The 16,558-nt window shown below is 37.9% G+C and overlaps 1 protein-coding gene across 1 annotated transcript in view; it reads right to left on the bottom strand.

Annotated features, from left to right (window-relative positions):
• NRPA2 (nuclear RNA polymerase A2) overlaps positions 1–15,157 on the bottom strand; it is a 345,762-nt gene extending 330,605 nt beyond the window's left edge. Inside the window, exons 1-6 of the mRNA XM_089405878.1 lie at positions 14,713–15,157; positions 14,529–14,611; positions 7,210–7,332; positions 6,851–6,927; positions 4,747–4,810; positions 4,431–4,501 (exon numbers count right to left, since the gene is read on the bottom strand). Coding sequence (XP_089262004.1) covers positions 4,431–4,501; positions 4,747–4,810; positions 6,851–6,927; positions 7,210–7,332; positions 14,529–14,611; positions 14,713–14,875 — 581 coding nt within the window. The 5' untranslated portion in view covers positions 14,876–15,157. The remainder of the gene's footprint in view (positions 1–4,430; positions 4,502–4,746; positions 4,811–6,850; positions 6,928–7,209; positions 7,333–14,528; positions 14,612–14,712) is intronic.
• Between the last annotated feature and the right edge of the window lie 1,401 nt (positions 15,158–16,558).

The following is a 16,558-nucleotide window of genomic DNA, read 5'->3' as shown; positions in this document are numbered from 1 at the left end:
TACGGGAGCCCCGATGAGGAGTAGCAGGACTAGCTGATGTAGGTAGAGACAGATGCGGATGGAGCGGCAGAGAGAGCTACAGTACAGGAGTCCCGAGACAACGCAAGGCTAGCAGGCTGCAGCAGTGCGAGAAGCACATGAGTGTTGCACCAGTGCAAGACGGCACAACGAGGTGTGCAACGGTGCGAGCTGCAGGGAGTTGTTGCAGCAACACAGAGGTCAAAGAGGGAGCACTTGTCAACGGCAGAGGGAGCTTCAGCATCAGTGGGTGTCTCTAGCCCAACAGGGATGTCAGATTGGGAGATCAGTTACTTACTTCTCAGTAACTGAGTTGCAGTACAGCAGTGGGCAACATGATGAGAGGAGGTGCAGTGCTGGGAGAAAAGGACCAACAGCAACACGGATGCAGAGGGAGTTGTCGTACAGATGCAGCAGTGGCAGTGGCAGAACCATGGGCAGCAGTACAGGATGCAGCAGTGCAGAGGATTTCGGGCAGGAAGGCCTAGCATCAACACAGGTACGATGTTGGATAATTAGAGCAATACTCAGTGAGGAGTATTGCTAGAGCATAGTCCTCGCTAAGAGGGAGTGTTGATTTGGGGTAGCATCGAATGTGCTCTAACCACGAAATTTGGTGGAGAAGTTGGGGCACATGATATCTCCAATACCCAGAAAAGGTTTGGGCAGATTCTAAACAGATCGGGAGATATTAAAATAATTAATATTTTTAATGGAGTCCCTCAGTCTAAACTTAGGGAAAATAGTCTATTAATATGAATCTATGTTAGAATGGTCCAAAAGACATCGATCAAGCCAGATCTAATCTTAACTGTTGATTAGGAACTTAATCTCGGCCGTTGAGATGTCAACAGGAAAAGTATAAGAGGAGGCTTGAGGGTCACTTGGAGAACACACCTGAGTGATCAGTCATTCTATTCTCTAGAACGGGGTTTGCTAAGAGAGATAGAATCAGTGATTGGAGAGCAGTTGAGGGGCATTTGAGTACAGAGAGACGGAGAGGTAGAGATAGTGCCGAGAGAGCACCAGAGCAGCCAGAGAGAGTGATGCAGGAGCAGCCAGTGCTCACGCAGGGCCACGCAGAGGCAGCTAAGTGCTGCGCAGAGCACCAGAGAGGCCAGCGTAGCAAACACAGAGGGTCAAAGAGCTGATGTAGGACCTCCTGAGGGTGACGCAGGCCAAGATAGGCTGACGCAAGGTCAGTTCTGGGCTAGGAGAGGCTAACGCAATCCAGATTGGGCAGACGTTGGGGTTTCTAGGGCAAATTGGTGCTGAGTAGCTGCTTGAAAGATTATCCAAGGTTTCAACCAATCGATTTTTCAAAAACGGAGAGGTATTACTGCCAAGGAAATTCTCTGTTGGGTAGGCCAGTTTCGGCACCCAAATTATACTTTGATATTGCTTAATAAGAAAACCCTCAGATAGCTACACCGGTTTTCCCACACTGGGTTTTTCCGAGGACATTAGTCCAAAAATAATGGTGTCATATGGTGTGTTTGTTTATGTTTCTTTTAGTTGTTGATTAGTAATATGTTGAGCATGCACTAGTGTTTCTTTTCAGTATTTACATTGTAAATAACTTGTTAAGAAAAATAACAAATAGGTAGGAATAAATCAGATAAAGTGCATGGAGGGTTTCTAACTAAGTAAACTTAGAAACTTCAACAAGAAGTACATCGGAGATCTGTTGAACAGGTTTGGCATGGCTAAGTGCAATCCTTTGACTACTCAAATGAAACAGAACATAAAGCTCACATCCACTGAAAGAAAAGAATTCGAGGATGCAACATAGTACAGACAGCTCGTAGGAAGTCTCAACTACCTAACTACTACAGACCAAACATTTCATTTGTTGTTAGAATCCTCTTTAGGTTTATGCAAAAGCCTTGTGAGGGTCATTGGTTTGTTGCAAAGAGTTCTAGAGTACTTGAAGGGAACTCAAGACTTTGGACTCAAGTACACACAGGTGGGTGACTTCAACTTGATTAGATAGTCTGATTCAGATTTCGATGGAGATAAAGAAACTGGGGCATCTACTTCAGGTTATTTTATGAGCCTTGGACTAGGAGCTGTCTCCTGGAGGTCACGCAAACAATCAGTTCTAGCAGATTCCACAATTGAGGCAAAATATGTGGCAGCAACTGAAGCAACAAAGGAAATTGTGCGGCTCACGAAAATTCTGGAAGATTTGCAAGAGAAGCAAGTGCATTCGACTCCTCTTTGATTGATAACGCTTCTGCACTAAAGTTGGCCAAGAACCCAAAGTTCCATGATCGAACCAAGCACATCAATACAAAGTATCATCTTATTTGACATCATGTTGAGGCCAAGACAGTCCACCTATGACATTGTTCCACAAATGAGCAAATTGCATACATCTTCACCAAAGCGCTTGGAAGAGAAAAGTTTGAAAGATTCAGAATGTTGCCTGGACTCACCAACATCCCTTCAGATTAAGGGGGGAAATGTTGGCACCCAATCTCTGGGATTAGGAAAATTATGTAAATATTATAAATAAAAAAATAAGGAAGGTGAAGAGACACTGGAATTTGAATTCCAATAGTCTCCCTTCAGTGCATTTATCAATGATCTCTTAATGCAAATACACAATCACATTTGTGGAGTTACTCCTAGCCTAACAGTTATCATAATGATATCATGAACAGCTAGATCTCAAAGCCTCTCAAAAAGACAAGGTTGGATGTCATGTGAAAGGCTTTTGAGTCAAGAAAGTAACAATAGACATTCGAGCATCCTTGCCTACACTCAATAATATCCTAGAGGATGAAGACTGAGGAGAAAGAGGAAGATTGCAGGTTGATTCGAGAGCATTTCCTGGAGGCCAAATTGTTGGAGATTGCAAGGCCGAATTGTTGAAGTGAGAAGGAGGTCAAATTGTTGGAGAGGCTGATTTGCTAGGGTCGAATTTCCTGAGGTGCAGAGGTCATTTGACAGGAAGACACAAGGTTGAGTTGTTGGTGAGAGGTGGGCCAAATTTCTTCAGGGCTAATTTCCAATAGGCGAAATTCCTAGGACCGAATTCTTCTAGTGGGACAGAGTTACAAGTTCCTGTCAAATGCATATTTCCTTGTAATTTCTATGGGTAGAAAGTTAGAAACCCTAATTTTCCTGAGATTAATTAATGAAGGAGAATTGTTGTGGCTATTTATTTTTGTAATGTGTGATTGATCTCTCTCTGATTATATTTCCGCTGCATATGAATTTCTAGAAGTTAAAATACCAGTGATTTTATTTTTCATCAATTAAGAAATTATTTGGGTAATAAAATAAATTTTGGGGAATAAATAATTGATGCGAGAAAATAATCTAGGCTGGTATTAGGAGATTTAACAACCTATACTTTGATAGCCTTTCTTGAAACAAACTTGTCCTCTAGGCCTAAGGCATGTTCCCTTGAGCCAATCAAAAAGGTACGGATCAATAGTTGTAGCATAAAATTTGGCATGGCTGTGGAAAATCATGATTGTCCTATAGTTACTCTGCTTAGATAAGATAAGATGAGATAATTATATTAATGTCTAACAAATTACCCCAAAATTAGGTCAATGGAACTGAAGAGTACAACCAATATGAATACAATGTGGGAGCAGCACGACTGCTAGAAATGTTGAAAATAATATAAAGAAAAATAACCTACATCGGTATAACATCAGAACATATCTATAAATGTATAAAACCATGACAAAGGTAGAGCTTGACAAAATACCAAGGTACAGGTGCTACAAAATACCAAGTGAGTTTGGGCAACTCAAGACCCTCTCAAGAGAGAGACTGTGAGAGAGAGAGAGAGATCAGAGGCTGAGGCTAATGATGTCAAAATCTCCTGAGTCAGATGGCTAAGGGCGAAAGGGGCTTAGAGACATCCCCAGATTTTTGGGTAGGTTGGATAAGGTGTTGGGACTTTGATATGAAAAAGCCAGTGCAAATGGTATCATTAGAGAAAGTAGTAATGGGGTGCACAAATGTTTCCATGTCATACTTTGGAAATTTAGATAGGCAGCCCTCTAAGCCTGCATCTTTGCTAGTGCAAAATTTCTAGATGATCCTTCTAATAAGGCTAGTGGATAAGTTACAGGGGGAGGGGACACAAAATATAGTAACGGGAGGTAGGCTAGGATGCACGATTTGACCAAGTGGAGAAATGAATATCAGAGGGAAGTTGTAGAAAATTATTCCTGGAGTTTAGAATTAGACACTCCATTTTGGTTTCTGGCTCTTTAGCAACCCAAGGGGATTTTGTATTAATTGCCCCTATGCGACCTTATGGCATTACCCTTTACTGTCATGCAGATATTACTCTAATATGCCTAAGGTACATAATGTTTAACTAATATAATTTGTTAAATGTATTTCAACAAAATAGATAATAATACTGAAGCAAAGCACTGTACCTTGTGACTACAGCTTTATCAGTATATCCAGGACCTCGATTTCGATATGTACTTCTCTGCACACTGATTGGCTGCAAACAAATACAATGGGCAAATCAGATAAAAGTAAACAAGCAATATAATTAAGCTTGACAGAGTGTCTGTCATTTAAGCCTGCTAACTATATTTTAGATTTCCCTGCAACAGAACAACAAACACATTTCCTGATCTATCATATTTTGGAGACTAGACTCAGAAAGTTTAGTAAATGTCAATCTATGCACACATTTAACAAAGATAAAATTTTCTGGGGCACCAAAGGGATCAAGTGACTAACATGATTCCGTTTTGGCATGATCAATAATCGGATAAGTCTTTCGTATCCATTACAGATAAAGTACCTGTAAGAACATGTAAAAGACATCAAAAACTACCATCTTTTTTATTGAGGCACTTTATGTTAAACAACAAAGGCAACTTTCATGTTAAATAACAAACTTTATTCTTGTGACATTGACAAAAAGAACATGCATAACGGAAAAGGACCAGCAATGTTTTCAAATGCATATAAACAATATAGGCAACAATTGACTAGAGAACTACATGGTGTCTCATATTATCTGTGTTTTGATTGAAATAAAAATGCATGTGCTTCAAGCAAGAAGCCTTTGCCCAATGTCAATCATAAACACTATTCGGTGTTTGTATAAGCACAAGTAGGCACAAAATTTGCTTTGTGTAATTTTGAATTCCTCTTGGGCCTCCAAGTGGCTTTTGATTAAGTAACAAGCAATATTTGTTCTTCATAGCTGGCTTCACATCAATTTGTGTTGGAAAAATGCAGTATGGCAGCTATTAATTCCAATTTTACTTATCCTTGATAATTACTTGTGAACTTGTTTATCTTCTTATGTTTTTTAATTAGATCTTCTTAATCAAACAATTATCAAGAGCAAAACAATAAAGACAATGGATACAGAAATTAGGCTCCAAGCCAGGGCAAAACCCCTCCATGGGGAAAACCCAGAAAAACTCTTCTCCTCTTATAGAAGCTGCTTCAAATGAGACAACCAAGACCCAAACCCTAGACCAAGTCCTCCTCCAAGTACCAAGTCATCCCTTCAAGAAAACCTTCCAATAGGACCAGACCAACAAGGCTCAATCCTGCATCAACCAGCTTCTAACTGCAACTTCGACCCTGCAACTTCAACCGAGTAGCTGCTGCGGAAACCCTAATGCTGGCACGAGCCAATTCTTCAAAGGATCCTCCTTTAATCAAGACAGATTTTCCCAAGGTCAAAGAGGTCAAGACAGAGTATTCTTCCTTCCAGCAACTTGAGACTGCAACTCAATCCCCTGCAATTTGGACCTGTAGTTTCGGCCTTCCTGGAAGCTGGAGAAACCCTAGATTGCACATGTGTGAGCGAGAGATAGAACCCAAAAACCAATTTTCTTCCTTCTTCTTGCCTTCTAGACCTTTGCTCTTCCTTTCTTCTTGGTCCTTGGAGATTAATGTTTTCCCAAGTATTCATTTTTGTCACCAATTGTTCCAAGGAGTGGTTTTCAAATTCCACTTCTAGTACTCTGTTTGTAAGATAGTTAATCTCTAACATCAAGTTGTTTTCAGATTCAATTTGTTCCAATCTTGCCAAGATGGCTTTAATGTGTTCTGCCCAGGTCATGTAATCACAAGGGGAGAAGGGTCAGTTGTTAATCAAATGTGTGATTGTGGGTTGTAGGGAGTCTAATGTGTGTTCTCTAACATCCCCTGTCTATCATTCTCCATCGCTGGTGAGAAAGTTGGATAGGGACTGAATTTTCCACCCAACATTGACGCTCATCCAATTGTTGAGTCAATGGTAAAACAGGTGGTTAGCGGAGTGAGTTGGTCCACATCATCCATACCTGTTACAAGTCATGCTAATCACTTCAAATTGTTGATTGATGGCACTACACCGAAGTGGACTGCAAACACTTTTTACAACTTACCTGGTCCAAATAAGTGTTTTCTTTGGGGTTATGCAACCACGTTTCATGCGAACATAAAGGGGGGTTGTTGAAATAAGTATGTTATAATAGTCACACATCATAGGGACTAAGTTAGTTCACTCTATGTTATAAAAATGTCATGATGTAACGATTAAATGTTATGAATTTAAGTTATGATGATGTAATAATTCATTGAGACGTGTTATTAATTAGCTGTTGAGAGTTATGTAACATACATGTAATGTATGTCTCCCTCCTTGAACTAAGTTTGTGCAACAACTCTCATAACTTCAAGTAATATCATTAGATCACAATCTATCTCTCTCTCTCTTGTTTGCTTTGCGCAATACAAAATTGGAAGCTAAAAAAGGCAATAATTAATATCTACTCAAAGAAGTAACTAAATAACATCTAAAGTAGAGTTTACAGTGTAAAAAAGTTTGGCAACTAACCCGCCCATTTCACTTGCTTCCTCCTTCAAACCTACTAATTGGTGTGGCTTAGCATCTTTCAAATGACAAAGATTTGACTGCAACCAAACACAAATGATTCATTTAAATTTATGTCATTTTCTTAAATCAAGTAATGATAAATAACTCATAAAAATTAGGCATGTTATACTAGCCAAACTAATAGTTGTGCACCTAAGAAACGTGCTTGATTCAACTCATCATGTTAAATGAAACTTTAGATGAGATAATGGTAGATTGGTCATTTAGCACTTTACTTCTAAAACACATTTGGTATTATAAGTAATTGGTCCAAATTACATTTGGAAAATTTGAATGGTGTCCCACAACAAAGTACTAACCTTTACCATTATTGGAAGGCGCCCAAAAAAATATTGTTCTCTTATCACATTCATTTGATCACCCCATTGGAAACAAACATCCATATAAAATCTACCTTTATATGTAGTACCAGCCTGCCTGCACTGTATCCAGATAAGCTAAATGTCACTCTAACTCGGTGTAGAAAATAAGATATCACGAGATATTAATTCACAAGAAATAGTGTAGACCCTTACTTCAACATAACATTCCTAATATCTGAATCAAAAGTACCAAAAAGCATCACCAACGTGTACAATACAAAATATTTTTAAAGATTCCAATTTTGTACACAGCATAAGTCATAAAATGGCAAAGAAAAAGAGAAAGATGAAACCCACTTAGCATTTTTCATTCTATTGGGTGGGAAAGATGAAGCTTGCCTGATTCTATGTTTCTTTGAAGGCTTCTGCCAAACATATTTAGTTCACTTTCTACCAACACTCCCATATAACTTGTGTTTTGTAGCCTACAAGAACTCTTCGAATTATAGAGAAAAAGAAAGAAAATATACTAGTCTCCATAAAGGGCCGTGAATAATAAATAGGACAAGAAAGAACCATTTGTGTATCTATTACACCAAGATAGTAAGGCATACACAATCACGATCTCTAACCAAGAGACAAAAAAGTCCTACTTAGGAGCCTATCACTGGGATAATCTATCACACCCACCAATCACTATATAGTCACCAATTTCTGTTTACAGATATAATTTAGGAAAGCTATGTTCATGACTGTCTTCCTTAACTCATGACAGATTCCAACAATATGGGAAGTACTTCGTGTAGATGAGGTTCTGAGTTCTCTCAGATGTAGATTATCCAATAAGAGTAAGAGTTTTGGCAATCAAGCATACATTAACTCTATCAGATGCGAATATGTCTATCGGATGCTCATGCAACTGTAACATCAAATGTATCTACCAGAACGATGCTACTGCCATAGCCAATTACTTAATGCAAAAAAAGAGAAAGTAATTCATGCACGTACTCCTGATGTTATAGAATCACGAATCCAAGTTTTGATGAAAGAGAGGAAATTAAACATCTAATCATGTTAGGAAGGCCCTCGCTTCTAAAAGAAATGGCCATCAGTTGAGGGGCCATGGCATGCCTAAACACAAGCCCATTTAGCATAAATGGTAGGTCAGACTAGAGATCACCCCAAGAAGGAGCAGGCATTTATGAACACTTCGTAGTTTCCCTCATTTCTTTCATTTTCATTATTCTGCAATCTGCACTAATAACTCTGCACAGATCTACATTTTTATTTTATACTAAGGGGCATGGGCATCAAAGAGTGTAAAGGGGCTTGGAGAAGAAAGGTGGCACTACCCTCTATTTCTTAATTTTTTGGCATGGTATCAGTGTTCTGTTTAAAAGTGGGTCTCTACTCTGTACCTTGTCGAAGGAAGTATTGTTAATTTTGGTTTATACATGTATTGATGTTAGCAAAGGCAAACTGTGTATCAATGTTATCAGAACCGAATTGGTACCGATGGAACTGGCTGGTCAGGCCGTTTTTGGCCCAGAACTGGTCCAAGCCGAACTGGCCAATTCAGTACCAAACCGGCCTATTCCACTGAACCAGCCGATTCGGGACCGGTTCCGTGCGGTTTGTACGTCCCCGGGCCAGCGTAAAAATTTGCCTATTTTTTTTCATTTGTTTGACCCACTTCTAAGTCTCTCCTAGGCCAGCCTAATGTTCAAGCCTATGGTCCTATTATTGCTATGCAATTCATGGCAATGTTAAATTTTTAAAGTAAAAGTGACATTCTCCTTAATTTTTCATTTCCATCCTTTTACTTTAAGAATTTAACATTACTATGAATTGCATAGCAATAACAGAACCATAGGCTTGAATATTAGGCTAAGGAACTGTTAAAATTGGCAACTAGGGCCAAATTCCACCTTGGGACAACTCATCTGACGAAGATAATCATTGCATTAAATTCCTCTTTTCGAGATGATCAAAATCAACCTAAAGATCACCAAATTTGGATATTTATTTATTTAAAAGAAATCCTTAAGGCGTGACCTTATCAAGGCAAGAAAAATTGAAAATTCGAAATTTGAATTTGCCTCCACAAGTATCAAGCTCGGCTTCCCTCCATAAGGACAAATCATCATGTTTATGTGTATATATATAGGCAAACTCCAACTTCATTTGAACACATCCTTGTGCACTCGCCCTTGTGATAACATATCTCTGTGACAGTGAAGTAGATTGGGGCAAGGCGTGGAAGAATATGAACATATCTCTCTCTAGTTTCAGGTCCGAGTTTCCTCTAAGGCTGACCGCAGGCATAGTTGATGGGCTGGTGCATTTTATGGTGTGAAAATTCTCCTTTAAGCAGGCCGCGACTCTTTTGAGTAAGCCCAAGGTTGCAGGGGAGCAGCTCCCCCCCCCCTGAACCCGCTCCTGAATCGCGCTCCCACATGGGAGCAAATCCGGCTAGCCTTTTTTGCAATTTTTTTTTTGTAGTAACATTCCAAGTGCAATTTTTCAAAGAAATAAATAATTTTCTTGTGGGACAGCCTAATTATCAAGCCTATGCCCCTAGTATTGATACACGATTCATGGTAATGTTAAATTCTTAAAGGGAAAGGGACATTCTCCTTAATCTTCATTTTCACCATTTTACTTAAATTTTTAACATTACCATGAGATGACTTAGAATGTTTGAGAGTGGTTCCGACCTCATTGGATTTCATATGTAGAAAGTAGAATCTTAAATCTCATTCAAAATCTAGCAAACTTATCAATTTTTCAGGGTTTCAAGATTGGGGGCATTGCAATGTTTCCATTGGATTTTGTCATGTATTAGGGTATGAAGAACTCATATTTAATGAAGAGCACCAATCCATCTATGTACCTTGATGTTAGTGACATTGGTTGTCGAACTCTTCTATCATGACCCTGCTAAAAATGTAACCATCACTCGAACAAAATCTTGACTAGACATGCTATGTTTTTTCTATCTTATGTTAATGAGGGTCATATTAATGACAAAGATCTTGATTTTCCAACAAGACTCAAAAATTAGACATTTCTCGCGGTGACAAGAGACCCAAGCATTAGCAATAGATAATAGATTTAATTGTCTTTTCTAGTTTCTAGTAGTTTGTATAATTGTTGACTCTTTCATATTTATTATGATATTTTTTGTAAACAATATATGACAATTTAAGTTTGAAGTTTGAAGTTGGCAATTATAACTCATTGGTAATGAATTATGAATATGATGCTTCGTGAAAGTTGAAAGTTGTTTCATTTCATTTCATTTTATAACATTTCATTTCATGTTAGATATTATTTGTTGTAATGGTTACACTTAGCTTACAAGTACAACTTTAGTGATCAATAATGATAAATGTTATATATTGAATTTTGAAAGCTTGAAACTTTAAGATTGATGAATCATGATTCATGAGACTCAATATGTTGTATGTTACTACCTTGTGGACGTGGTTGATGAAGATTATAACTTCTAGATGATTGTTGTTATATTGTTCAATCTATGTTTTTTATGTTTTTTATATCTAACTCATCATTCTACATGTTTTTGTCGACATATATGCATCAAAATATAAAAAAATATAATATAATATAATATAATATATATAACGCTTCAAGATTCGCTCCCAAACTGGGAGCTTCTAAAAATGTCGCTCCCGCTCTCGTTTTCACTCCCACTCCCAAGTAACCTTGAGTAAGCCGCAGCTACAAGGAGACCTCCTCATTTGGGTCGCGGGCCTTATTGTGAACCGTTATCTTCTGTTGAGTAGGTCGCGGGGCCCTAGGGTAATCCTGGGCAATAATTGAAGAATATTGTGTGGGCAGATCATGCTTCAAGATTCGCTCCCAAACTGGGAGCTTCTAAAAATGTCGCTCCCGCTCTCGTTTTCACTCCCACTCCCAAGTAACCTTGAGTAAGCCGCAGCTACAAGGAGACCTCCTCATTCGGGTCGCGGGCCTTATTGTGAACCGTTATCTTCTGTTGAGTAGGTCGCGGGGCCCTAGGGTAATCCTGGGCAATAATTGAAGAATATTGTGTGGGCAGATCTCTGAATCAAGAATCACTGGCCTATAGGTAACTTGTGGACCGAGCTCCATTCTTCAGTTGTGGAGGAACCGCGGGACAGAAGTAGGGCTGGTGTTAGCCCTGTACATAATGTAGACCTTGATTGGAAGTTAGTCGTAGTTATCATAAGTGTCTTGGAGCAGAGGAAGAGGGCTGAAGCGCTGACACTTAGCCCTAACCAGGTCACCATTAAAGAAGCTCATCTAGATCACAGGAAATTTAAGGTATAATGCCTTGCGTAAAGAGTCACAGTTGTTTCCAAAGGATCAGTTTGGAAAGTTTGACAATGACTATTAGGAGCCCTTTCAGGAAGCACCTACATCAGTCAGAATTACAGATTTTTAAGCTTGCCTCGATTAGTGATTTCGCAAGTCAAACTTATCCTATATTATTGTACTCTCTCTCTCTTTGTTGCACATTTCATATTAATAATAAGAACATTTGATCAAGGATTTCCCCATCTTGGGGTTTTTCCTCAGCTTGAGCCAATTCCTGTGTTCTCTTGTCTTGGCTTGTCTTCTAAATATGTTATTCATGTTCTTTCTTCAGTTACTATCAATGAGTTAACGGTTCATGTGATTGCTAATGAAAGTAAAGGTGATTAAGATTGGGCTAGACGGAACATTGAATTAATTGATCTAAGCAAAAAATATGTTAAGCTAAAATTAACAGGAACGTAGGCTTGAATATTAGATTGGCCTATGGGAGAATTAGAAGTGAACCAACCAAATCAAAAAATCAAAAAATTAAAAAATAGGCAAAGTTTTATGCTGACACAGGAAGGTAAAAACTGCACAAAATCGGTCTCAAACCCGTCGATTCGGTGGAATAGGCCGGTTTGGTACCAAACAAGCCAATTCTTTTACAGAACTGGCCAATTCAGTACCGAACTAACCTATTCCGGTTCGAGCAAGTTTTGGGCCAAAAACGATTGGACCGGTCAGTTCCACCGGTTCCGGTCCGGTTCTAATAACATTGATACATAGTTTGCCTTTGCTAACATCAATACGTGTATAAACAAAAATTTAACAATAATTCCTTCAACCAGGTACAAAGTAGCAACCCACTTTTAAACAAAACATTGGCACCATGCCAAAAAATTAAGAAATAGAGGGTAGTGCCACCCTTCTTTTCCAAGCCCCTTTACACTCCTTGATGCCCATGCCCCTTAGTATAGACTAAAAATGTACTATGTAGATCTATGTAGAGTTATTAGTGCAAAATAATGAAAATGAAAGAAATGAGGGAAAATACGAAGTGTTCATACATGCTTGTTCCTTCTTGGGGTGATCTCTAGTCTGACCTACCATTTATGCTAAATGGCCTTGTGTTTAGGCATGCCATAGTCCCTCAACTAATGGCCATTTCTTTTATAAGTAAGGGCCTTCCTAACATGATTTCCATCATTTTACTTAAATTTTTAACATTACAATGAAATGACTCAGGATGTTTGAGAGTCATTCCAACCTCATTGAATTTCATATGGCGAAAGTAGAATTTTGGATTTCACTCAAAATCCAGCAGACTTGACAATTTTTCAGGATTTTAGGATTGTGGAGATTGCAACGTTTCCATTGGATTTTATAATGTACGAGAGTAAGGAACTAGTATTTAATAAAGAGCACCAATCCCTCTATGTACTTTGATGTTAGTGGCATTGGTTATCGAACTCCTCTATCATGACTCTACTAAAAATTTACCTATCACTCAAACAAAATCTTGACTTGACATGCTACTTTTTTTCTATCTTATTTTAATGCTTAGAGGGTTATATAGATGACGAAGATCTCAATATACGCAATGATTTTAATTATATGTAGGTATTTGTTATAGCATGATTTTTTCTTTATGCTAGAAGTCAACTAGAGCCTATTTGTTGATGTATTTTCAGTTCAGGGATGTATCGCACTCAATGTTATTTTGGTTATGTGCACCCTTACATGCTACATAGATAAGAACTTTTGTTTATTTGTGTATAAATGGTTTGGATTCATATGGATGCACATGTATATACTATATATATGTTTTTTCTTTAAAATTTGAATATTTTATGTGCTTTTGGTCAACCAGTTTTTTGGTCCCGTTTTTACCAGTTCCAATCCGGCCCCGACCAGTTCTCGGTCCACATGGTTTTTCGGTTTGATCACCGCCTCAGTTCCGATAACATTGCTGTGTATACCCTATTTTGGTTTTGAAGTTAGGTGTGTACAAAAGTGTCAATCTGGTTAGGAAAAGTATTTTGTATAAGCCATGGTTTTCAGTTTGGTGATGTATAAATCTCTATGGTGTACCTGCAACCCTCCGAAATTATACAAATAAAATCTTCTTACCACAAAATAAAGGTTTTTGAATTGGCAAAGCTTTTGTATTTGCATTAAATGTTATTGAAGTTGGGCCATCCAATACTCTGTGTTGAAATTCAGTCAGTTATAGCACTCAGTTAAACACTCAGCTATTGCAAAACGCTGAATGCTAAGAGACTGGACAGTAGGCAAACTATGGAACAATGCAACATGAATATATACAGTAGGAAACTCAAAAAATCAATTTTTTTAGTAGTTGCTTCCAGAAACATGCCTTAAGATCATAGGGTGTGCTGCATAACACAGACTTATTTTGGCTTTGGTACCAGATCTGAGGAGCATATATTTTGCCAAATTAACCCGGCGCTTGTATCTCACCTCATCCCAATTGACATGCAATTCAGGCGAGGCAGGCCACAGTGAGAATGGAAGCCTGGTGAATAGCTCAACAATATGTCCACATCACCAGTGAAGAAAGGCCCCACTGGCCCATACATAAATAAAATAAATAAGTAAAGTCTGAGAACTAATACAAACAATTAAAGATGAAAACCAAAAATAATATTTTTTTTGCCAGGACAAAAGTGAATTTTCACAAACTACAGATAAACTAAAAATAAGAAACTTTTTCCCATGAACAAAAATGAAATTTTACAATGTATTTATTCAGAAAAAAATAAGTTCAACTAAACATGAATTCACATGCTGCAGTCGAAAACAGGAAACACCGTGAATCCGCAAACGCCAGTTTGATTAATATCCACGATCACTTAACTATAGCACAACCTGAACAAACAGTTCCCCGAGATAACCTGAAATTTCTTATAAATGCTTCATAACATCCTCGACTGTCAATTTTCAAAGCACCCAAACACTCTGATAAATGTACACGTAATCTCTTCCAAAATTACCTCGTAGGGAAGCAAACGCTGATCGTGAACGCTCTCTGTTGTTTCCTTGTCTGGACGCAATATAGTCGGCCGCTCTAGCCATAGTAAACCTCGGAGTCAAGCTAACAGAGCACTTACAAGAAAAGAAAGACAAATAACAAATAAATGAAACTGTATGTATTCGTATTGTTATATCAAAGGATATTTCTCAGTTTTGTTGAGCTTCCGGGCTGCGTAATCTCCACGGAATTCAAGTTCATAACAGCCAACTCCAAACCCCTTCCTACAAAGTAGTTAAAAGAATCGATGTGCGGTGTAACAAGGTCCTGCAATGTCTCGAAGTTAAGCTGCTCCGTTGCGGCCGCCATGCTGAAGAATGGAGAACGGAGAACGACCGTTTTCAAGAGCAGCCCTATTGAATTTACGTCTTCAGTGGTTTTAGAAGGGATTTGTAGTTTCTTCAGTCAGGCCGCTCTATATTTTCAAGAGCAGCTCTATTGAGTTACGGCTTCGGAGGTTTTAGAAGGGTTTTGTAATTTCTTCAGTAAAGCCGCTCTGTAAATTTTTAAAGAGTTTTATATTGTCTTCAATCGGTCGACGAGGGTTTTCTTCGTATAACACACATCGCCACGCGAAGTGTGTCTCGCGTGTGTACTTGACTTCACTGTCAGTGAACGGGTTTTCTACTTCCCGCGTGGTTTCTGGTTTAATTGGGTAGTTTATTTTTTTATTTATATTTATGTATTATTTTTTATACTTATTTTCTATTTAAATATAAGAATTCCAAATAATTGACCGGCCAAAGTAACAAAATATTAAAAATATTTTAGTGTAATCTTCAAAAAAAAATTTAAGATAGTAGTGTTTATAATATGTGTTTAGTTCAAATTTTTATGGGTAGAGTTTGTATATATCCATAAACTTTAATTGTGTACAGGTGATTTTATTATTTTATAAATTAGGGAGTTTTAGCTTTATATACACAATTTCAAGACTTGTTGGAGAATTAGAGGAAAATTTATATTGCATATATATACAAGTTGTTGATGATTAAGAGGTATTATTAGCTATAAAATCATGTCTTTGGCGTCGAATTTATCAGATTTGACACCATTATTAATGGTGTTTAAAGAATAGATGAACTTTGTGTGGATGAACAAATATATGCTTATAAACCGTGGTTTTAAGGTTAAGTTGACTTCTTCATCAAATTGTGGTTTTAATATTACAACCTAACTACCATATCTAACAAATCCACCTCATTGTAAATGACATTGTTGAATCTCCTCAGTGTAGATGTTATAAAGATCAGGTTTGATACCATCATTAATGGTGTTTAAAGAATGGATGACCTTTGTGTGGATGAACAATTATTTGCTTCTAAATCGTGGTTTTGAGGTTAAATTGACCTCTTCATCAAATCATGGTTATAAGATTGCAACCTAGCTACCATGTCTATCAAAACCACCTCGAAGTCAATAACATTGATGAATCTCCTCATTGACATGTCAATTTTGTAAGTTTAATAAACAATAGGAGATCTTGTGGACATGGTTCTTAAGTTTAACATGAGTTGGGAATTAAAGATTTTGAGATATGAATCTCTCGATTCTTAAAAGAAGTTACGAGGAATGTCAAGAAAGGGAGGGGAGAGAGAGATTCCATCAAAAACATCGAAGGGGAAGCTAGTGAATATTTCTCCACATTTATGGATGGAATCCCTATTAAATTCAATAATGTAGACTAGTGTGTCTCACATAGGGGGGTTTGAATCAAGTATTTTCCTAAATAGAACTAGCCAAATGCATGTCAACATTGGCAACAATATATTGAGTCAGCATCTTGGACTATATGTATAAACACTTGCTTTAACCAAAAACATTATGGATATAGTATACATCTTAAATAATGTTCGGTATTCTTTATTTTCTCCATTACATCGTGTGGGAGATTATGGATGGGGGGCATGGGGGTGCCCTAATGGGTATACCCGAGTAGTTAAGTATTGTAAATTTATATAACAGGTCTCAAGGACAAGTCCCAAGTCTTAG

The sequence above is a fragment of the Pinus tabuliformis genome, chromosome 2_2, assembly GCF_031772625.1.
Source record: "Pinus tabuliformis cultivar Carrire ecotype Pingquan chromosome 2_2, CPIR1, whole genome shotgun sequence".
In the NCBI taxonomy this organism is placed as follows: domain Eukaryota; kingdom Viridiplantae; phylum Streptophyta; class Pinopsida; order Pinales; family Pinaceae; genus Pinus; species Pinus tabuliformis.
The sequence above is the reverse complement of the archived record's forward strand: the minus strand, read 5'-3'. Positions and strand labels throughout refer to the sequence as shown.